The 23,341-nt window shown below is 41.4% G+C and overlaps 1 protein-coding gene across 2 annotated transcripts in view; it reads left to right on the forward strand.

Annotated features, from left to right (window-relative positions):
• The window catches only part of mtus1a (microtubule associated tumor suppressor 1a), a 29,869-nt gene extending 7,694 nt beyond the window's left edge, over positions 1–22,175 (forward strand). The window contains exons 4-14 of one of the 2 annotated variants that reach the window (XM_029441254.1): positions 751–963; positions 2,559–2,654; positions 9,292–9,509; positions 15,110–15,176; positions 17,401–17,615; positions 18,330–18,435; positions 18,655–18,728; positions 18,871–18,966; positions 19,997–20,113; positions 20,217–20,314; positions 21,097–22,175. In XM_029441254.1, coding sequence (XP_029297114.1) covers positions 751–963; positions 2,559–2,654; positions 9,292–9,509; positions 15,110–15,176; positions 17,401–17,615; positions 18,330–18,435; positions 18,655–18,728; positions 18,871–18,966; positions 19,997–20,113; positions 20,217–20,314; positions 21,097–21,271 — 1,475 coding nt within the window. In that variant the 3' untranslated portion in view covers positions 21,272–22,175. Of the gene's footprint in view, positions 1–750; positions 964–2,558; positions 2,655–3,928; positions 4,500–9,291; positions 9,510–15,109; positions 15,177–17,400; positions 17,616–18,329; positions 18,436–18,654; positions 18,729–18,870; positions 18,967–19,996; positions 20,114–20,216; positions 20,315–21,096 lie in introns of those variants that run through there. The other variant, XM_029441255.1, reaches the window with a different exon arrangement.
• The last annotated feature ends 1,166 nt before the right edge of the window (positions 22,176–23,341 follow it).

Raw genomic sequence — 23,341 nt, forward strand, 5'->3', positions numbered from 1 at the left:
TGTGTCCTCTGATGAGCTCAGCCATGTTCCACAGGAACAGTGTTGGGTACAGAAGTCACCTCCGGTCTCTTGTCCAGGTCTTGGGGATAAACAGCCAGCGCCCTCTGCCCTACTGCTCTTCATAGTAAGAGGAGTCCTGGGGAAGGAGGGGGACTCTTCCTCCTATGGGAAGCCATCTGTACAAGTGGAAAAAGCAGGGGAAGGAAGGGGAGGTTTTGAGCTCACCAATAGTGAGAAAACAATGATTGAACAAGCGCTCTGAGCACAGTAAAAAAAAAAAAGCAGTAACCTTCTCATGCTCCGGCTACAGGGACCCTTCACGGGATGCATTATTTTGCTTAAACTGCAACATTTTTTGTTTGTTTGTTTTTGATCATATTTGACATGTTTGCTGTAATGAGTAAGATGCATGCCGGTAAGATTTGTACAATTTCTATATTAAATATAACATTTAGATGAGATGTTTGGGACTTTCATTAATCAATATACATTGTTTTCTAAGCTTTTAAATGTGATGTTTTATTAGTTTTCTGTAGTTTCTTACAGACGAATATCCCATGAATAGGATTTAGTAATGTTGTAGATATTGGCTGGTTTATTATGCCTGATTTGGCCCATCTGGAAGCTCTGTGGACATTCTTACTGCCCACATTTGTACTCATGACCAAGCTCAGTATGTGCATTTGTCCTTTAATAAAACGGCTCATGCTGCTGACCTCTGATATTTGTTTGTGCTTTATTGCATCCCAGGCAGTCAGAGAGTGCAGGCAGGAGAGCCATCCGTTGGAAGTGCAGCAACAGCAAGCACAAAGCCTCAACTGAATGGATTCCGACCTCCTTATACTCCCACTCGGCCCTCTCTCATGGGCCCTCCCCCAACTTCTACTTCTAGACTACCACGCATGATCCCGAGGCCATCCAGGAGCCTTACTGAGGCCGGTGTTCACACTGAGCAGAGTGAAGGTGCTGGGAGTACACATATTATGCCCAACAAGGATTTACATAGTATTAGTATTAGTATAGTATTTTAGTAGTATTTAGTAAAGGTATAAAATCAGTTTCATGCAGGTGTTTTCCAAGATCAGGCCATGGTGTTCAATGTGCTTTTTAAGAACACATCTGGACATGGAGGGGATGGTTTTCTGAATGGTGACCCACTTCAGGTCTAGGCTTGGATGTAAATATCCCTGGGGCTGAACTGTGTCTGATTTAAATACCCCCACATCTGCCTAGATACAGGAGCTTGGCATCTTAAAAACATTGTGACATTTATTTTAAAGTCCTCACTACAAAGATGTGGCGAAGTGACCTCACAAACGCACTTAATTTAGAAAGAATAAGACAAACTCTTATGAATAAGCTTCTATATTCTGACAATGTTTGGTCACCTCTCAATCTTACAGCGATGTACAATTGAAATTCTCCTTTACATCAACCCAGTAGAGCACTGGTGGGATGGGGGTGTGGGGGTTCTTTTTTCTTTTGTATTTTGTTATTAGTTATTTTTATACATATGATAAAAAAATAAAAGAGCATATAGCGACCTATTTGTATGTATATGTATATTTGTCAACATGCTCAAATAAAAACAAATTGAAAAAGTAAACATCTTTTTAAAGCAATCAAACCATATATGAATGAGCTGAACTCCAGTCCGGTGCCAGCGACTCGTTCTGTGTCGCTGCTGAGCGTCGAGCGGTTCTGATGTGTTCGTACAGTATTTTATTACTGGTGTGTTGTGTAAAGACAACTGTGGGCTCTATTCCTCACAGCAGCATCAACAGCATGCAGGTCACTGATTGGCTGAGTGGACCTATTTTCCAAACCGGGGACCCCTTGTGTGGTTGTCATGGCAACGGGTTCTATTCCACTCTAGTTCACACAGCGTTGCCCGGAGGAGAGCGAGTAGACGCACAACTGATGGGCAGAAAAGGAGCAGTCAACCTATTTTTTTCCTAATCTTTAAATGAAAACAAATGGCCGGTTACTCAGGACCTCGAAGCTGCACTTGGACTGAATTTCCAGCTCATGTTTTCAACAGCTCTTCTTTAATGCTACAGCGCAATGCAGCATCCAACTGTGATCTCACACTCTTGACATGCCTTCTCGTTGGATCCTATCGTTTTTGTATCATCCCTTTGTTAGCTGTGTTTAATGGAAAAGATAGAAAGCTTTGGAGAAGTAAGTGAGACTGGAAGTGGAATCATAATTGCGGTATTGATGGTCACGTTTTGAATGAAAGAGCTTCTGGATGTTTTAGTCAGTTTAGCTCTGAGGACAAATATTTGTTCTACATGCTGAATATTTATTCAGCCATCGTTTAGAAATGTAATTCTATATTTGCTACCTTTTGCTATGGTAAAGTTTTTCATAATTAATGGTCAGACTAACATCAGCCTTTGTTAATCTGATTCATTTGATTTTTGTATTGAGTATATTCAAGCACTTTATTAAAATAACAAAGAATAATTGTATTTACCTAGTTGTGGTTGTGTTGGTTATTAATCTTCAAAATACTTTTGTAGTATTTAACCAGCACTTTTTTACTTGTTCAACAGTTTCTGGAGGAGCTGCACATAAACCATCCCCATTCAAAGCTGCTGTGCTGAAAGCGATACTCATCACAACAACCTCTGGGAAAAACACTGGACCATGTGAGCTCACATCTCTAACACACACACATCTTTGTTTTTCAGTTGAACACTCGCAAACGTTCGCAAACGTTATTAGTTCTAGCTGTTTGTGGTCAGTTGCCAGTTCGTGCTCCACTATGCGTCAGATCAACTGCTGTTTGTCTCGCCTGGATGGGTACAGCTTTGACTACAGCATGCAAATCTGCTGCTGCTAATGATTGAAGGTGACTCAAATAATTATGTAAATATTTTAGTCAACTCGTCTCCTGTAAATCTGGTGGCAGGACAGTAAGAGAGCAATGTTTAGAGGTTTTAGTAAGAAAAGTTTACCCGGAACTATAAAAGTGAAGGGGATGAAAGTGTATTGTGGCTTTTATCCAGAGTGCTTCTACTTCAGCTGAAAATACTGATGAACTTGTATCTTAATGCTGCTTGTGGAAGAAACTTGTGGTACTTTAGTAAATCAGATATGGGGCTAGAATAATTTTGCTCGTAGATGCCCAACACCTCATCTGTATTATGTGTCGTTACACTTTTTGCAGAATTCCCACAGCAAAGTGTGCAGTAAATGTTGAAGTCTTCTGAACCGATTTCAGCGGTTTGACATGATCAGTCAGTCAGTCATGTTTTTTGGGTTAAAACGTCTTAAGTTTCATTGTAAATTAGTGCTACTTGATATAGTCAAGAACTAGAAACCTTTTGCAACAGATGAATTTAGTCGTATCTGAAGTCTATTAGTTTGATCTAGGCAGTAGTCAAAGTCTATCTTTGTGAAACCAGCCATGTTGTGTATCAATGGCCACATCTGTTTCCTATCAACATTATCGCACCAAAAAGTTTTGTTTTTTTTACCTTTGTTGCTCTCTGGTGCTCACATTCAATGCTTGATGCATATTGGTGTGCTCTACAGTGTTGCTGCAGCCCAGTTAAGCTTACAGTTTTTCAGAAACAAGATGAAAAACATGCTGCAATGTAGAACACTCATTTAGTCAGCACAACGTTTTGAGTCTTGGATTAAATATGTTTCACAGTCATAGCTGAGGACACATTTTCTCAGAGCGCTGTGCCAGCCAAGCTGCTCATCACTCAAAACCATGGCACGGCAAATCTGTCTCTTGCAATCCCACTGCTGGGGACACGGGGAAAGAGAGTAAACGAGAGGCAGAGTGGGGGGCCGGATTAAATTACCATTGGCTGCAGTTCTGCTGTTAGCTCCTCCCACCCCGCCCCACCCCCTCTGCTCTCTTCCTAACATCCTGGCTCTGCCACAGCACCGCCATCATTAAGCCTGGATATGCTGTTTTGCTCTGCAGTGAGAGATTCATGTATTTGGTGAATAGATGAAGCCGGGCTTTACCAAGAGGATTAAGGGATTTAATTTTTTTTTCCTGCCCCAATCACATCTATCAGGCTGTGCCACAAACCGCTGGCCAGCCTTTAACCTTCTCTGTATCTTCCAGCTATTACAGCTGGGAATTAATTGTGATTTGGGAGAACTGCCATGCTGAACTGGGTGCCTTCACTTTTTTTCAAGCCCCTCTCAGCGGTTTTACTCTTACTGCCATTTCTTATTGATGTATGTATGTATATGTTGCCTGTCAGTTCATCACCTGAGGCATCATACACTGAGGCACACCATGTTATGTGGTTCATAGCTAGCATCAAGCTTCTACTTCGTTTTTTTTTTTCTTTCGGTTTTTTTCTTGGTGGCTAAAACATTGGCCATCCTGCCTTATTTTTGAGAGATGTTATGGTCTCCGAAGCTCTCCTTGTCGAACATCCACGTGCGTCTGACAGCCAAGGGTTTACTCCGAAACCTTCAGCTGCTGTCAGGATGCAGGAAGAACACGGTGGTTTTCCAAGCAGGTCTGTCAGTTATTTCAGTACTAAATATTTTTACCAACATTATAATGGTTATTATGTCTCTGTGCTGTAATATTTAAGTCATGCCTCCCAGTGTGTGTCTCTCACGTAGCCCTAGCTGTTTCTGAAATCTATTTTTAGCGTGGCTATTTACTAGCAAAGCAGGAGGTTCACCTTTCATTACCTACCTTGGTCACCAAAACATATCACGCTGAGCCAAAGTGTTGTAGAATGGGGAATCTTAAATTCAGGAATAATTGTATTTAAACAAAGCATCAGAATGGTCTCCTTTTTTAAAAATCATATTGACATTTCAAGACTGCTTGTATTTGAGGCAACCTTTTTCTATGACTGTCATAATGCACTTCGTCTTGCTCTCGTGCTCACTGTGACACCCTGTACTCCTGTTTCACCCTGAGATGAACCAAGGTTATTTTGGTTCTTGGTTTCTAGGTCGGCAAAGGGAACCTTGTTGTGATTTTCGAACAGGACTGTTCCACATTATTTAGAGTATTTTCCTTCTGTTTTTGAAAGGTTATGACCAAATATGGTATCATGTCTTATTTAAACAAAGGAAATCATTATTAGTTTACTTCAAAACAAGTCATCGTAAAGTGTCCCAATGATCAGATAAAACAAGTGTCCAGTGAATGTTAGCATTATTGTCTGGTATTGTGTAAACCGACCACTGTAACAAGTGCCTGATTGTGAAGGGTCTCCTCTCCCATCATGCTTTGTGCTATGGTGTGATATCTCCTTGCAGCGGCAGAGCACTCTGCTGCGGAGTCACTAAATCACTCAGTATTTGATGTACAAGTGTACAAGTAGAATTGGTACATTATATACATCTTTGAGCGTGGGAACACTTATGAAATGAAGAAGCCAACATGTGTCATGAAGTCTGTGTTCAGACTCTTTGATGAAAATAGCTGCAGGTCCTCAGTTGCCATGGAACTGCAGTCAAAGGGAGAGATGGCTTAAGTGCTTATATAACGTCAAATTCAAATGAAAGTGCAGATTTGTGTGTTTTATGGAAAACAAAAGCCACATTACTGTTAAAAATATGGGATAATAAAGCCAGATATCTGAACTTCTAGACTATATTTAGTGAATATATATTTTCTGTTTTGTGAGAATTACACTGCAGCCCTCAAGAAATGATTTGTCCAAATGAAACAAATACAGGATTCTCTTTTGCAGCCTGAAAATTAGACTGAATTTCCGTTTAATTTTATTCACCATAAGAATCTCTGAACCATTTTGAATTATTTAATGAGGTGAGAGCATGTTTTTGTATTTATTTTTAGATTCAGTGTCGCATGATGTCCACTTCTGGTCTTGGAAACGAGCACAAGATGAAGGCTGGGGGGAAATAAACAATATGTGAAGATCTTTCTGCCAGTTCCTCTTTATATGGACATGTTAATAGTGGCATCAGCGAACAGGGATACCACCATTTTTCTTTAATTGTACCAGGAAGACAAGAAAAGCCGTAACTCAGTTTTTGCTACAAGTTTAAAAGAATAAATTTAGGAAAAAGATGGGTCCGCGCAATATATCATCGTATCATCGTAATGTCAACTTGCGCATCGGGAAAGACTGCGATATTGCACCCTGGGGCAGAACTGAGTACACTTTAATGTTTTATTTTATATTATTAAATTACATTATCTCATATTTTCGTATCCTGCAGCTGTAATTACACACCATCACATTAATAAGAGAATCACACGCTACTTATTAACTCAACTACTTATTTTCACAACCTCTTGGTTACACCATCATATAGACCAGGGGTTCTCAACAGGGGCGGTAGCACCCCCCCAGTTCAGGGCCGTTCAGAGGATGTCGGGGGGCGCTGGAAGCAATATTTTAGAAAGGGGGGGAGTTCACGTGTCTTTGGGGGGCGTTTGTGTGTACGGCCTGCGAGGTAATTCATAAACATGCAAAAAATCTACTCCCAAAAAATGTATCCAAATCTAGTCAGATATAGAATATAACCGGCGACTGAACTCCTTGAACACAACACGAGCGGAACGTGTCATCACGTGGTCACGTCATGTCAAAAAACTTCAATATTAAACTGTCATTGACATCAGCGAACGCAGCATGACTAGTGTAACAAAGAGAAAGGTGGATGCGGAATGTTCCAGGAGAAATTGACGAACAATTATTTCTTTGTGGAAGTAAAAGGCCAGTGTTTGTGTGGACGAGGACTTGGACCAGCAGCAGACGAGCTACACTCTGGCTGCTCGTAGCAGCAGAGCTAACACCAGCAGAGCTAACACCAGCAGAGCTAACACCAGCAGAGCTAACACCAGCAGAGCTAACACCAGCAGAGCTAACACCAGCAGAGCTAACACCAGCAGAGCTAACACCAGCAGAGCTAACACCAGCAGAGCTAACACCAGCAGAGCTAACACCAGCAGAGCTAACACCTGCATCACTGCTGCTGATTCAGGCTGTGTGTTTAAAAAAACGCGGATATTTTCGCCTGAGTAGACGTCGCTCCATTTATAATTAATGTGTTGGATTTTTGAGTTTTTTGCCCTTTGTAGTTCTCTTCTTCTTTCTCCTCGTTTGTTCGCGAAAGTAGCATAAGCGTTTAGTTTATTTAAGAGCCCATTTGGCGCTATATATTTATATAAAATAAAACACAGGGTTCCGTTGGGGGGCTCCCTGGGTACATGGTGTATCAGGGCAATTGAAGGTAAAAACAACAAAACATTTGTTTAATAATATAATATATATATTTTTTTTTAAATGTTATTATGCTACTTGGACCTGGATAATGGATAGGGGGGGGGCTGGCCCAAAAAAGGTTGAGAACCACTGATATAGACAAATGAATCCTTGTGTTCTTTGCACAGCCAGCAGAGGGCATCCTAATTTAAAGAAACCCTTCTTGGCTTTAGTGAACTGCAGCGTCATCAACATAATTGAAAGCTGAGCAGCACAGCTCACCTATTTGTTTGGATCAGTGTCAGAAAAAAGTTTCCTATTCCGACATTTCGTGTGCTGTACTAATGTACTGAACATGATGTAAAAGAAAAATATAGCGTAAAAATAATGCTATGTAGATTCGAGGAGAAATCGTTTGTTTGTGGTTTTGAATGATCTGCGTCCCCCATTTCACAGATAATAAAAGCCCAACCGTGCTGAAGTATGAGCTCCAAGACGTATGTAAAGCTGTTGGACTGCATTAGAAGTGAAAACATTCTAAAAATGAACTTAAATGCTATAGTAAGGTGTGTGTGTGTGTGTGTCTTGTTTTGTTTGTCTTGAAGGCTGTGCCCGTCTTTTATGCTGAACAGTTTACTTTGGCTGCGAGACACACAGAGGGAGAAACTAGTTTTGAAGTGAACTGCACATCCGGACACGGAGCTGTGTAAACTCAAGTCTGGCATGAATGCAAAAATATAATTAATCGGTTGAAACTGGATCTGTATTTTTATTTTCCTGTTCTCACATAGAAGACTTTAGTTGCTGTGACTCCACAGCTTGGTCTTTGAGTCTGTTTACCTTCTCTGTACATCACAACAGTGTTGGCCTTGCCAGCCTGCAGTGTTATTCTCTATGCAGTGTTATGTTGCCCCGGTCAGGCCAGGGCTGTCCGCTCTGCAGCTCCTGGATCAGCTGTAGGCTTGTTAGATTAAATACCTTCTCTACCACTAGAAACTGCAGGGTCTTATTTTGAAAGACATCCATGTAAATACAGCATTCTTTTGCATGTGGTGTTATTACCTCCGCCAAGGAGGTCATGTTTTCAGTTTCGTCTGTTTGTCAACAGAATTACTGAAAAACTACTGTCTCTCGATTTTCATGAAACTTGGACGAAGGATGTAGCATGGGCCAAGGTAGAACCCAATTAAAGTTTGGAGCGGATCCGAATCACGGCGGATAAATGCATTGTTTTTCATTTATGAAAACGGCCTTGGTAGAGGTCTGTGTCTCTGAGTGCCTTGTAGTTCTGGGATGTCTGGGTTAAAATGATTCCCTGCTCAGTGCATCTAAATTTACCTTGAATATGCTCCAGGTTTTATGGTTCATAAAGGACATGATTATAAACGCTTCATGTGCTGGGTTTGGCCTACATAGTAAAGTATAGGAGTACAACTATCAACTATACCTTTTTTGTTTAAGTTCATTTATCATTGGTTTTACTGTTTCAAATTCACTTGCAACCATGTCAACATTTGTGTTTGACTATTCATCTTAATTGGCTCTAACCGCTGTCCTCTAAAACTGCAGACAGAGCTGAGTAGCCCCACCGTACCATACTGTACCACTGGTGGTACAGTATAGTCCACTCCCTGGTGGTACACTATATTCCTTGGGCTACTCTCACTGCTGTGTTACATAGCACGCACTGCAGTGTCCTCATAAACACACAGGTATTAAATATCAATGATCAGTTGTTTTCTTCCTTCGTGTCCACTCTAACACTCGGTGGTAGTCAGTTTCTGTTAGTTTTGTGTTCCTCATCTGATTCCTCAGTGTTGCAGAGTACACAAAGTATTGATGGTAGCTAGTGTATGGGGGTGATGTATTTATGGAAAATTAATAGCATTGAGGATCCATTTTTATGTCTGCTGTCGGAGGAGAAGCGCTGGGAATCATCAGGCTGGCTCATTGGACAGAATGCAGAAATATTTGAGGCTTTGACACTGGAGCTTGCTGCATGCTCCTGACAGGAGGGTATAGGGGTGCTGCTGTCAGACCAGCTGTACCGGTTATGGAGGAGGTATGATGATGATCAACATTGTCACGACACTCAACACACATTCTTTCACAGTGGACAAAAACAAACCCAAGGCCGGCTCCCGCCCGCAGCACCGTCAGCCGCAAGCGTCCCAACCAAACCAGCGTAACAGACCTCCAGATGTGGTGCCAGCGAGTGTCGCAGAGGGCGGGAGAAAGGACCAGAGCATCCAGCAGCTCAGAGGACTCCTGGCAGCGAGTAACTGCAGATTTGAGGCCGTCGCCATCGTTCTGCAGCAAACTTTGGCTGAGGTAGGAATATTTTATTAATGACAGGAATTTATTTTGTATTTAAACGGCATGGAGGCTTTAAATTATTTTCCTGGCAAATTATCTAATAGAAAAAGGAGAAATCGTGAAGATGCGGCTTGCAGTATCACTGACCTTTTATTCAGAGAAAGATACAGAGACATCTTTTTTAGATAACCTGTTTCATCTTATAACCGTTATATTTACTTCTGGAGAAGGTTAGTTTGTGATGGTTGGTATTGGAGTGTGGTCCACATGTTATCGCACTAAGTTGCCCGTTACAAAGAAGGAATCAGTGGAAAATAACCCATACCTATACAGTGAGATATAATTGAGTTTATACAGCGAAACATAACTGTTGCTGCTCTAGAATTGTTTGTTTTATTTGAAATATAAATAAAATCTAATCCTGTTCTGAATTTATTCTTTTAACAATTGTATATTAAACATGATTTAGTAAAGAACCAATAAGAGTATAGTTACCCATCCCTTCCCGGAATACAATTCAGAAATCTATGATTACTTTACTTTTATTTACTCTCTTAACTGTTTATAATTGGATAAACAGTTAAAAGTACTCAACATACGGGTTAAAAAAAGCCACGTTGGTAAAAGACAGAAATGATCGTCTTGATCTCAATTCTTTTAAGATAACACCTCCTTCATCTACATTTGCATTTTGTGATTCAAAGTCTGAATTTATCTTTGACATAACTACACATTAAATCCTGTGTGTTGCAAACCACATTGCATTTCTATTTATACAAACAGCCTGGGGGTGATTGTAAGGGTATGAAGGGCTGCACATAGATATACTTGGAAGCTGTCCAACTCAAAACAGTCCTGTTGTTTTCATACACTGAACAACTGAAGCAATCCTGTGTCAAAGAGAAGGTTTGCTCATTTTTAATAATTAATCTTTATTGCAGCATGATGTGTTCTTTGATTTGAACAATAGAACTGCACTTATTCTGGCTTGGATCTAAAAGCTCACTAAGAGTCTTTCAGTTGTACCCTTCATAGATGTTTAGGTTATCCAGGTAGGCAAGCACGAGGGCCTTTTTAAAATATGGATGTTTGAACTGTTTTTAATAGCAGTGCCATGTGATTGGCTTCCAGGAACTGGATGCCCCAAGGGATTAATCTTTGCGTAGTACAAACAGGCTTATGCTATCGGCTCCCCTCCACCCGACACAAACCACTGTACTCCCTCATTTAGTTGTTATCAAAGCAAAATTATGACTTGATGCTTTGACTCTATTAAGTATATGCATCAGAAGCTCTACAAGCTACGATGAGTGAATTATACCATTTAATTCAACTGACCCAATTCAGTCAATAAAGATTTATATCTATAGGTTTCCTGTAAACCCAGAGCAACAAAGCAGATGCCCTGTTTGAGTACATAAAATGTCACAAGCTATTTCAGTCTCTGGTTAACTTTAGATGTGCCCTTGTCAAATCTTTTCACACCATATGTGTTGATTGAGTGAAACAACTGTAATGTACCATCCAAATATACATTTAAGACATCAGATGATATTAAGTGTCTCCCACTCAGCTCCCTGTCTTTACTTCACAAAAATTGAATTGAGATATATTTTAGTGAGAACCCATACACTGTGTTACATGTATAACAAAGAGTCTTGTGGTTCAGTGCTGTTCATTTCAAACAGTGATGCGTTGCCTGATGTCCAGAGGCGATTAATGATATATTTGAAATGTGACTTTGTGCTGTTGCATTGACTGTTAAACATCAACATCAACAAGCATACGATCAGCACACTGATAAACTTCATAGGTTATTATTGAAAAAACACTTGATAGACCCATCAGTCAGTGCATTTCCCCTTCTAACCCTCCTGCTAGTATCAAAAGATGATGTATAAAATCAATAAATGCTTATTTTTCTCGCTTACTTGTTAGGTGTTTGTAAATGAATTTGTAAGTACTTTGGGTTTCATGTCATTCAGTAGCGCAAAGAGTTAATTTCATTAATGAAAACTATTACTCAATATGTTCGTCAACTGCCTTTTCCATGACGAAACGCTGAAGAAACGGCACCAACGTCATTAAACGCTTACTGACTATATCAACCTGCAATATTGTTGAAGGGAAAAAATATGATAAAAATGTAGATTGAAAAATATAAGCTTTACCAAAATCTCTCTCTAGTTTTCGTTGACAAAAAAAGAGATTCAATATTATACTTTATTTATTTTCAATGCAGCAGTTCTGTTTCCTGTGCTGCTAAATAAAATGGGATGACTGATTATGGTCAAAACTGACGAGGACATTTGACACGGGACTAAGACTAAATAAAAAAGATAGTTGACTAAATGAACACTAGCACAAGAGGCAGACATCGGGTCTACCAGGACTTTCCTCTAGACGCCACTGAACTTGCCATCCATGCTTTGCAATCCACTGGACCTTATCTGACATTGTTGCTACCCCTCTGACACATCAGCACAGGGCATTGAGGCCGAATGCATTAAATGCACATGTAGTGGGTTGTAAAAATAACTTGCTTGACCACATAAATCTTTTTCACTTTAGCACCCCTGTGCTGCAGACTCAGTAGATTTACAGGGCACCAGGGTGTTGCAGAGGAAAAGGGTGACCCTATTTCAGACCCTACTGTAGCTGTGGTGCTTCCAGCTTAGTGGAGCGCTCCATCACACACATTAGCAGTGTTTGTGGGTGAGGATCATATACTTGTTGCTGCTGTGAAGTGAGAAGTGGCTCCATCAAAGTGTTCCTAAGTTCTTTCAACAAGCTGTTCTTTGCAAGCAATGTGCTACGTTATGTAATGTATTACCAAGCAACACAGGGACTCAGAGCAAAGGAAAAACGGTACCTTTGCTTCTAACATGAAACATGGGGATGTTCGTTAACGAGAATTGAACAGATGTGTGAGCGTGGTTGTGCACTTGAACTTCTTCGAAAAGTTAACCACTACTTAATTCAGTCATAATACAGAAAGTCCCTCATGCATTTATTTCCTTTGGCCTAGATTACAGCAACTCCCTTTACTCCTGCCTTGCTCCAGAGTTTGACACCAGACAGATCCCTTGTTGCATTGCTCTGGATAGTTACAGTTGTGACAGAGTTCATATCAATCCAATTTTAGTCTCGGTGAGCTTCAGTGAGTACTGTTGTGTCATCATTACTGCTGCCAGTTGCACTGCCCTACTGATCGAAAAGGTGGAAAGACTTTCGCTCCGTAGATGTTTAGGAGCCTTGGAAACCATCATCCATGAGCCATCAACATGTTTGCCTGTGGTAGCTTGAGTGCACATTCCAGGCATTAGAAAGCCAGTAGTAACTTATTTTTTGAGAATAGTGTGGAGAGTTTTGGTGGATGGATATATGCCATACAAAACAAAGCTGGAGAGAAATGTGTCTAAATGTATGGCATTCTGGCCCATGTAATGTGACAGCTGGTATATAAGACAGTGTGTGATCTGCAGTCACTGTTGTCTGACTCGTATCCCATGTTTGGGTGGCAGGGTTGTGAAACTGATTGCAAATATTAAAAACACAACATGTTTGATCTTCTCTCATAGAACAGCAGCTAACTCGACTTTAGCTACAGCACGTCCTGCTTCTTTTCAGTCCTCTATTGGAACCAATAATTCCAGTGGACACTAAGATCTTCAGTACATAAAACACACACAACTTGCATTTAATATCAAGACATCAATTCAGTACACACTAACAGATGTGTGTTAATGGACAAGTGTTGTGTGCATGTAGTGTGTAATGGAATCTGGTGGCCACTCGCCAAGAAGAGGAGGCAGCAGCTCCTTAGCACCATAGTGTGAGAATGTCCCAGCTGTTGACTTGATATGGTTATGATGAACAGCAGCCAAACACTAAGCGAGGGCAGAGCCCTGTTTCTTATCATCTATTTGGATGGCGTGTGTAAGCACTGGACCGGGTTTGACATACCTTCTCTCAAAGAGCAAATGCTGTGAAACATGTTGTGGAGGAATGCGAGCGCCACATTTATAATCTCACTTCACTTGCTTTCTGATAGTCACAATATTTCTTGGCATTTGTAACTTGATCTCAAGCAGTTAGTCATTGATCTCTCTACCATCAAGTGTTATTCTACACCTGACATGGTGGTATATTGATATACACAGGGGACATGTCTACTCTTTGCACCCAGCTAGATGTCCCTTTAAAGAAACCTAGGCTTTATCAACTGAGTTGGAAAGATGGTTGAGATGTGCTGTTTGTAATGCAGTCCGAGGAATGATTACTAATGTAGTGAGTCAACAAGTGACATCATTTTCTTTAATTCTATACTTTGACTGTAAAGACTCTTCACAGAAGCTGGAAAAGTGATCCGTCTCAGCATGATATCATCTCGTAATGGAGAGATCGTACCCATGAAACCACTAGCTGCACAGAAGCTTGTGATGCAGAGGGGTGAGGGGATGATTTAATGCAGGTTTTGGATGAGTGGTGGGGGATGGTGGTAATGAAGCCTCAACATGTATCCCCTGGGAAGGTCACTACACAAGTCCTGCTCCATCAGCCCTATGTCAGGCAGCTCTGTACAATTTATCTATTTGCTCTACTCTGGCTGCCTTTTAGTGCTGCCTTAAAGTGACCCCACCTCGCTGGTGAGGAGGCTGTTCTTATGCACACTGCAGCCTGCCCCTTTTGTGTTTTTAGGTGTAATACGGTAATGCACTCTGCAGTCACTCTCCACAGCCAGTGAAGCGGCTTTTTCAGTCTTGCCTCAGATGTAGTCAGAGCAGTCTGGGAGGAGGTGTGCGGAGGTGGTGCGTCCACCTGGACCGCCGTTTGTCCTGGAGTTCTGGGTCTTCATAGCTCGGGGGGGGCAGACTCTGGCTACCAAGCCTCAGACTGAGGCTGGATCATGGGCTGTTCTGGCAGCAGAGCGTGCCTTGGGGCTGCCTGCGCTGCAGAGAGGGTAACTGGCTTCTACATTGTTCTACTCTGCAGTGAGGAATAGATTCAGATCTGGGCTATAGCTGGACAGTGGGGGGGACTATATTTGCTTTTGTAAACTGATCAGTGAAGTGATGTTCAGCTTGTCTTACTGGGCTATTTTGTCTCAGGTTCATAATTGTATTATGCTGGCTGTGTGCTGTTTACTGTTTCAGGCTGTTTATGTTACACAGCAGAGAGATGGTATTGAACGAGAGGTAAACAGTTTTTGGATTTGAATGCGTCAGTTAGGAGTCTGGAGGAGGACTGCAGCTACAGCGCAGCCTCCTCTGTACTGCAAAACTGAGTCAAACGCAGAAGTAAAGGCAGACAGAGGCATGTGAGGCAAACTGAAAACACGAGTTGAATGTCTATTTTCATTCATCTCCCTCCCTTGCTGCTGTTAATGTATTAGCATTTGTCAGTCAAACTCGTATCCTGGAAGGACAAGGAATTTCTGTCAGGGTGTTGCCCTCACAGAACCTTCCTTCATATAGTGAATAATCTTTCACATTCATAATGCTGGCATTGCTTATTTGTGATCTGAACTGTGTTGATTTAAGCTTTTAAAAAAACTGCATTGACATCCTCGTGAGCATGTTTATGACTGTTTACATTTGTTTCTCTCTCTGCAGCGTGATGAAGCCACAAGGCAGTGCAGAGATCTGTCCCAGGAGCTGGTCAACCTTCAAGGAGAGCTGGGTAAGTGAGGTCACCTTGGTTACGCACCAGCTGTGTTTAAAGTTGTTATCACCAAAGTACACACTCCTGGTACAGGGTCTGCTTTCAGTTCCCCTTTCTGATGCGTTTGTGTCCTTTTTGATTGTTCAGTTAAGATGACAAGTCAGGAAATGTCTTGGATCATGTTTGTATAGATAATGTTGTTTCATCATGCCTATTTGGTCGTTTACATGGTTCACTTATATTGTTGCTGTGTCTAATGCAGTTATAGAGTCATGTGTGCTTTAATTTAGAAGTTCATAGCATCGGTTAGGCGTTATTCTGCATTGATGAATTTAGTCACACATTGCATTGCACAAATTCCTCTGGACTGCAGTTATGCAGTTTAATCTTTATTACATTTAATAATAATGAAATGGCTCAGTGCTGTGCCTTGAAGTGGTGTGTGCCGTGATTGGTTAACATTACTTATTTGAAGGAACTGGTGTCAAAACTGTTTCATGGATCAAATATTACCGTTCATGTATGGTGTGTGTCCACCACATAGATCCCCCTGTGGTTCTTCCTCCACTTGTTAATTGCTTTGTCTCCACTGAAAATCGCATTTCTATTTGTCAAGGCCTTTAAGTGTTGCTGAATAGTATGGTGTCAGCCCTTTCCCCAGGGAGTGGCAGGCTGACCTCTGACCCCACACCGCAGGGGCCCCCAGTGGTGGAATGCCACACCACCTGAGGCCTTGTGAAGGCTTCGAGACAAGGACCCATGTTGCCACACACAATAGCTTTGCATGTACAGGCACTTGCGTGCTCACACACCAGCTTTCATCCCTCTCACACTCTTTTACTTATGGCAGCTGTAGTGTTGGGGCTCCTCCCCTCCCTCACAGCCTCGGGACTTCCTCATGACTGCTCTTATAGGTTGAGCGATGTTATATCTGTGCATTAACACATTCTTTCCTACACTGCCCGCAGATGGACCTTTTTGTATTTGTAGTAAAAGATGTTTGGAAGTCCAGACACATTTATAAGTCCGCTTTTAGTTCAGACTGTCTCCCTGCCTGCTTACAGTGATGTCACGCCTCATACAGCAATAAATTACATTCTTGGGCCACAGCCAAAATTGTTATACAACCACACCCCCTTTTATCATTCCTCATGGAAAATTATATCTGAGGGATCTACTTCTTTCAGCATCTGAGACTCTTCCAAACCCCGTCCCCCTGCTGAAGGTGGGCCAAAATGCAGCTAACTTTAGATTAACTGTCTGAGCCAAGATGTGTTTTTGTGGGGTGGATTTGGACTAGAAAGGCTCATATGACCAGATCTCAGTTGCACATGGTTTGTTGAGCTGTACATGCCAAAGCCTGATGGATTGTCTCCATGTTAGCTTTGCCACTGTTCCTGGATCTGCTGCTGTTATCCCACTCACTAAGGTGAATCTACATGCTCATGAAGTGCAGGGTTTATACTGTATCAGGGAATAGTACATGATGGTTTGTGAGGGCAGTGAATATACCTGCCACACATGTTGTAGCAGAGCAACATCTGGGTTCAGGATTGTATTACGCCCTCTTTTGAAGTCATGCAGAGTCTCAAGTTCCAAGTAGTCGTGGTTTATTGTCAAACAATATATTTGAGACCAAACCTTTGACAGAAAATAACCTGCTTAACATGACGGCAGACGCTCTTGTTCTGCACAGCTGTCTTTTTAACTGTCTGTGTGACTTTACTAGTGAGTTTAAGTTCACGTCGGCTGGCAACACCAACTGCTGGGTATCAGCTGTGTTTTTGCACAAGCACTTAAACTGGAGACAGGTTATGGAGTGTGTCACTGTCACCCACTCCAGAGCAGATATAAACACTTGGCAATGGGAACAGTTGAGAAATAGTGAGACTGGTTTACAGATTTCAAGATATTGAGAAAGAATTTAGAGACTAATCTTCTTCTGCCTATAAATAACTGCAGTGCAGTTGGCATATGCAGTCAAGTGCAAGAGGACCCTTCCCTCAAAGTCAGTTTTTCCATTCCTTTTTGGAGCACATTTAGTGTCGCACATTTACATCAACTCTGCTGAACACTGGACGCATCTCATTTGTTACACAAGCGGTTACTAATACACATTTTCCTCTGCCCTATTTCAATGAATATTACAGTGTACACAGCTGCATACAACCACAGAACGCCATGCACCTGTCACCCCTTTTTACAAAGACAAAATACTGACCTTCCACTTTTTAATTTCCAGTTTGCTCCGTCCATTCATCTGAACGTCTGGAGAAGGAGAAGGATGAGTTGTGTGCTGCTCTGGAGGATGCTGTGCACAAGCTGCAGGAGCAGCACCAGCAGGATCTGGTCGAGGTGGAGCAGAGAGTGCAGGCCTTCTACCAGACGAAGTGGGACAAAGTCCAGCTCACCTTCCACGAGGAGACTGACAAGTGCAGGACTCTCATGCAACAGCAGGTTTGTCCACACTCCACCTTTTTGATGATGATTTGTATTATAGAATTTTAATTAGTTGTGCAGACCTTCAGTAGCCTTAATACATTGATTTTAACTAATGACTAGGCTTTTGTAATAACAATGCTGATGTAATCAACTTTATGTCCTAGCATTCTAATTTTGTAAAACAGACTGTTAATTGCATAAAACAGTAAAGAGGAAAAAAGCGAAAAAGGAAAACTATCGGCTACCCCGCTAATAATATACCCAGGTTAGGGTCAGGGCTTTCTATTATGAAAATAATATTTGAAATTCGGATGTCACACAGACTCCTCTTTACTTCTGAAGTGAAGAACTTTTACCAAACAAAATGAAACTGCCTGTGATTGGTATTTATCAGCCTTAATCAAAGTGGCACCCAGAATGCCTCTCAATGAATCACTGTGGCATTAAAAGTGACACAAATATATTCTGCCAAAATGACTGAATTTGTTATTGTTGCCTCTGAGTATCCTACTGCGTTTTAATTTATAGACTCTTTTTCTTCTTTTAATGTAAAGCTGTTCTCTGTAGAGGCTCAGACAACAGTGGAGGACGTTCATTGAAACATGTTTAAAATGTGTTTGTTTGAACTTCTCTGTGCTTCATGAGTAAATAACTAACACATCTTTTAAGTAATGCCTTAGGATGAGTTATGCCTTTAGATATTAAGTCTATCCTGTGTGCTTTTTAAAGATGGGAGAGCTTGAAGCCAATCATGAAGCCATGAAGCTGAAACTAGAGAGCAGCCATGCAGAGCAGCTGCAGTCTGTTAAACAGCAGTGTGAAACGTCACTGGAAGGTGAGTGAACAGTATTTGACCAAATGAATGAAACTACATCCATTCTGTAATCTGAGAAATCCTTGGCTTTTTGTTAACTTTTGACATTTTACCTCAGTTACTAAATGCACGTGTGCATTTTTGTATTGCATCAGAACATAAAACTGTGGTTAGTGTCGATACTTTGTTGTACAGTTTGAGTTTTCTGAAATATTTCTGATGTCATAAAACTCCTTTTAGAGCTCAGCAAAGTCCACAATCAGGAGCTGCAGTCTTTGGACACAAGTTTAAAAGAGACGGGAGCCGCTCTATCTGTAAGCATAACTTCTTCTTTTCCCCTTTTTATCAAATAACTTCACACAAACATTATGTGATGACATATGGATAACTTGTGAATTGACGAACCAGTGTGTAAAAAGTTCCCTCAGTGACTTGTTGTGCTGCGTACATCCACAGGGACAGATTGAAGGGCTGACTGTGGAGAACAATGACCTGATTGAGAAGCTCACTGCCAAAGAGAACAGGAGGAAACAGCTGGCCGAAAAGAGTCAGGTACTCGTATCTGTGCGCTTATTATAGCAGAGCTCCACTTTAGAGACATCTCGTGACTCCAGTGTTGCTTGCCTCCAAACAAAAACCATTTAGCCAATGATTACCAGAGAGAAACTCCCAACAGCCCACAATCAGTCTTTCTATTATATCAGGCTTTACATTCAGAGCACTGGCTTCAAAATTGTATTTTTTACTATTTTCCACCAGAGTTTCTCATATTTTCCCTTTGCAATACATACATGCTATTTTCCTGGTTTCCTGTGCACACACTAAAAAGATGCATCAAAATGAATGATGTTGCTAATCATTGACATCCCAGACAAAAAACAACCTAGCGTTTTGAAAACAAACTGGCATTTAAAGGGTTAAAATTCCGTTATGATCAGGACTAATCTCAAATTGTGCTCTGTAAAATAATATTAATATATATTAGTTTTGCAGTTTTGTTTGTCCCCTAAGGATATCGGAGCAACTTTTTTTCAAAGTGGTTAAAATACCAATTTTTTTAAGAGTTGTCTATTAGATCAATTAACCATTCTTTACCTCGTGAAACTGAACAGGAGTGGGTTAAACTCTGTTGGCTACAACACTGCCCAGAGTGAGGATTTAATTTTCCCTGAGTGCTGCTGTAGTGAGGATGAGGCTCTTCATCAGTGTGAAGTGGCTCCTCGTGTCCTCAGCATTCTGCCCTGGCACAGTAGTCATTAAGGTAACTACCTCACATTATCCTGCCACTCTACATCTGCTATTAATAGATGCATAATAAGAGCTGCATTAGCAACAGCTTAATATTACATACTTGTAGTTAAAAAGGACAAGGAGTAGTTTAAACACTACCTTAATACAGAACACAATATTTGTCATTAAGCCTCATTGAGCCCAGAGCAGAGATGAATATGTAAGTGATGCATGGCGCCCTCTGTTGCGTGCTTCTGGATTCATGGCCACATGACATTTACAAGGCTGGCTGAACTCTTTGAAGTCTTTGACGGTCCCCGAACATCTTGGCTCTACTTTTTTGCCCCTGCAGAAGGACTCGCACACCCTGTATCTGGAGCAGGAGCTAGAGAGCCTCAAAGTGGTGCTGGAAATAAAAAACAAACAGCTCCACCAGCAGGAGAAGAAGCTGATGGAGATAGACAAGCTGGTGAGACCTGAGGCACATGATCATGATTGCTGGGACAAGCAAACCAACTGGCATAAAACAATCCACAGAATGAGTGAGTCATGTGTTGTTTTTCTCTTTCCAGACAGAGAAAAATGTGAAGTTGGACGAGAGCATTAAGAAGGTCCAGCAGGAGAATGAGGACCTGAGAGCCCGCATGGAAATACATTATTCACTGTCGAGGTAAGAGTTCCCCGTAAGAACTCACGTGTAGTGATGGAAACCAGACGGCTGGTGAGGGGCTTCATTGAACATTTCAATGACTTCATTCGTTAAGTGCAAGCTCCTCTGTGCCACGCATTATCTTTTATATGTTAGCAATATTATACCTGCTTTATTTTCCAAAAACTATTAACCCATTTGTGCCCAAAGACTATATTTAGTATGATGAGGAAAATGCCACAACTTTTGTTCTGATTTGTCCAAAGTCCTGAAATCTGGTACAGACAGACTTTGGCAAATATCTAACAGAACGTTGACTTTTTTAGATCACATGAAGACTCACCCTTTATTTTTTAATGAGGAAAAACTGTCGAAGATTCCAAATACTTGATTGTGCTCCTTGTAGTTTCTGACATGCAGTGATTTTACTAAATGAAACGTATAGAAAAAACACTTGTCCCATGTGCTCACAAGGTAAATGAAGTCTAACAAAAGGAAAACTCCCTTTTCAAACAGGTTGACTGATTTATTTTTTAATTATTCATATTCAACATTTCAGTTGGGCACAAATGGGTTAATCACTGAGCCCTGTGTTTTATGGTACTGTAGTTTATTTTGACTCAATCTCACATACGTGTCCCCAACAAATGCACTGTTTACTCCAGTTTGAGAAATGTTTGAATTGCACCCTCAGTAGGATCCATAAGTGATTTGATTTGATGCTGCGAGTGAGAGCTTCACGCCTGTAAACATTTGTTCTTCAGAGTATTTTCTAAGTCGTCCGTTGTGTCAATGCATTGCAGGCAGCTGTCGACGGAGCAGGCCGTGCTGCAGGAGTCCCTTCATAAGGAGTCCAAGATGAACAAACGTTTGTCGATGGAGAACGAGGAGCTGATATGGAAGCTCCACAACGGAGACCTGAGCAGCCCCTGCAAGATGCAGTCCCCCACCTCCAGCCCTCCTGTCTCGCCCAGATAACGATGGGCCCCGCTTCCAGGAAGCACAGCCTCTCTTTTGAGTTATCCCTCTGGAATTAAGAGCCATGTTTGTCTTCCTGTTTGCTTGGCAACACAACAGCCTGACTTCAGCTCCTTCAGGATTGGATGGACTCTGACACTTTCTGTACAGAGACGCTACAGACTCTAAAAAGTTGCACAGAAGCACTTAATAAGCAAGGTCGCCTTGTTTTTGCCTTTCACATCTGATACTATGGATGGGGGGGGGGGGAATCTCAGGACTTCTATGTTATGGTACACTATTTGTATTACTTGTTGGCAGCGGCTTGTCTGCCCTGACGCTCACACACACTCGCAGTACATGCAGTAAAAGACACACACATGCTTGTCAACACATGTGCAGATACAGCCCTGCTTTGTGAGAGAGGGCTCTTTTTGTGACCACAGCTTTGGAAATCCAGATGACACTGTCCCTCCTCAGAGAGCATTCTATTTGAAATATGCATGGAATATGAAATTGCTTCTGCCAGATTCCTGCACCATTTCTTACAGCTAACTGTGCAAGAGTGACAGTGAACTTATCACATTACTAACATCCCGCTGCTCGTCGGTACACCAGGGCAGTACGAGCCTCAATCTGTGTTCAGACTTTCTTTGAGGGTTTTGTTAAAGGTTGGGATTTTTTACGCTGAGGTTGTCAGCTGAAGTATCATCTGTGGCCTCAAACATGTTTTGTTTTCCATATTAGTTAGTTTGACCAAAGGACCAATCCAAGTCTTTGTGCATGTGTTTGAGTCTTGGTAATAACCCCTCACTGAACCCTCCTATTGCAGCTTTAAAGTCGGGGTCTTTTATGTGGAATTATTATTGGTTTGTTGACCCTGTTTGGAATATGCAATTAATAAAGTCTTGTATTAAACCTGGTGTATCAAAGTCGAGCCTTATAACTGTGATCTACATATTTTGACTGACTCACAGCAGACGAAACTCTACTAGCGGTTACTTTAAGAGGTAAAAGTATTCTGTTTTTCCTGGAACTTAAACTCAAACTCTGCAGGTATCAGTCCTGTTTGAGCCAAATCTCCTTACGTAAACGTCCATATGCTAAACTAAAGTATCTTCCAAAATCCTAACAACCAAACAACTATTCAGCAAAATGGAAACTGCAGCAAGTGTTGCATTGGACCGAAATGAGTTCTGGGCGCGCAGATCACATTCCACATACGGAGTGCATTAGGACGTCAGCCTGGCACACAGCTCAGCTTTAAACCAGATTCTTCTCCTTCACAACATGCTGCAGAGCCAGAGCAAGTCTCTGCTGGCTGCTGCTCTCTTCCAGCATCAGTATTTCATTTAAATGTAGCATAAAGGCGAACTATGATGTTTGATTAGCTGTCGAATACAGAGTGCCAGGGTGTTGTCCCAGTCGGAGACTCTTGTTTTAAAAAAAATGTTGAGAAAAAAAGTGACAGTTCACCCCAAAATCAAAAACACATGTTCTTCATATTACCTGTAGGGCTGTTTTCTTTCTACCAAACTACACCTGCCAACGAGTGAGCACGAGCCTCTCGTCCACTACTAGATTACTCCTGAACGGTGATACGTTTGGCGGTTGTAGTTCGATGGTTGTAGTTCGTTAACAACGAGGTCTCTGGATTATTATGAGTACCCGGGTCATAATTTTTAGAAAGAGAACTTGCTGATCCCTTTGAGCACCACAAACGGAGTGCCGTCTAGTTCCACTATATTGGCGAGAAAACTCTCGCACCAAAACATTATATATTTTTGACTTTGTAAGCTTGTGCAGAGTTTGACTGTCTTTATTAAACCCACACTCCTGTAGAGCACCTCAAGAAGCATGTTGTCTAACAGTTTGGGCTTTTCTCTTATTAAATGTTCCCAGAGATGTTCAGTAGGTTGGAGGTCTGGTGGACTGGAGAAAAAACGTTGCAGGTCAGCACTCCTTGTTCTTTGTACTCCGCATGTGTGTCGGCTCCTTGTCCTGCTGCACAATGAATCTTCTTCTCAGGGTTTCAATCCAGAGAAATTTGAAATAAGTGACTTTTTTTTTTTTTTAATGAACTCTTCAACA

This window comes from Cottoperca gobio, chromosome 10 (genome assembly GCF_900634415.1).
Source record: "Cottoperca gobio chromosome 10, fCotGob3.1, whole genome shotgun sequence".
Lineage (NCBI taxonomy): Eukaryota > Metazoa > Chordata > Actinopteri > Perciformes > Bovichtidae > Cottoperca > Cottoperca gobio.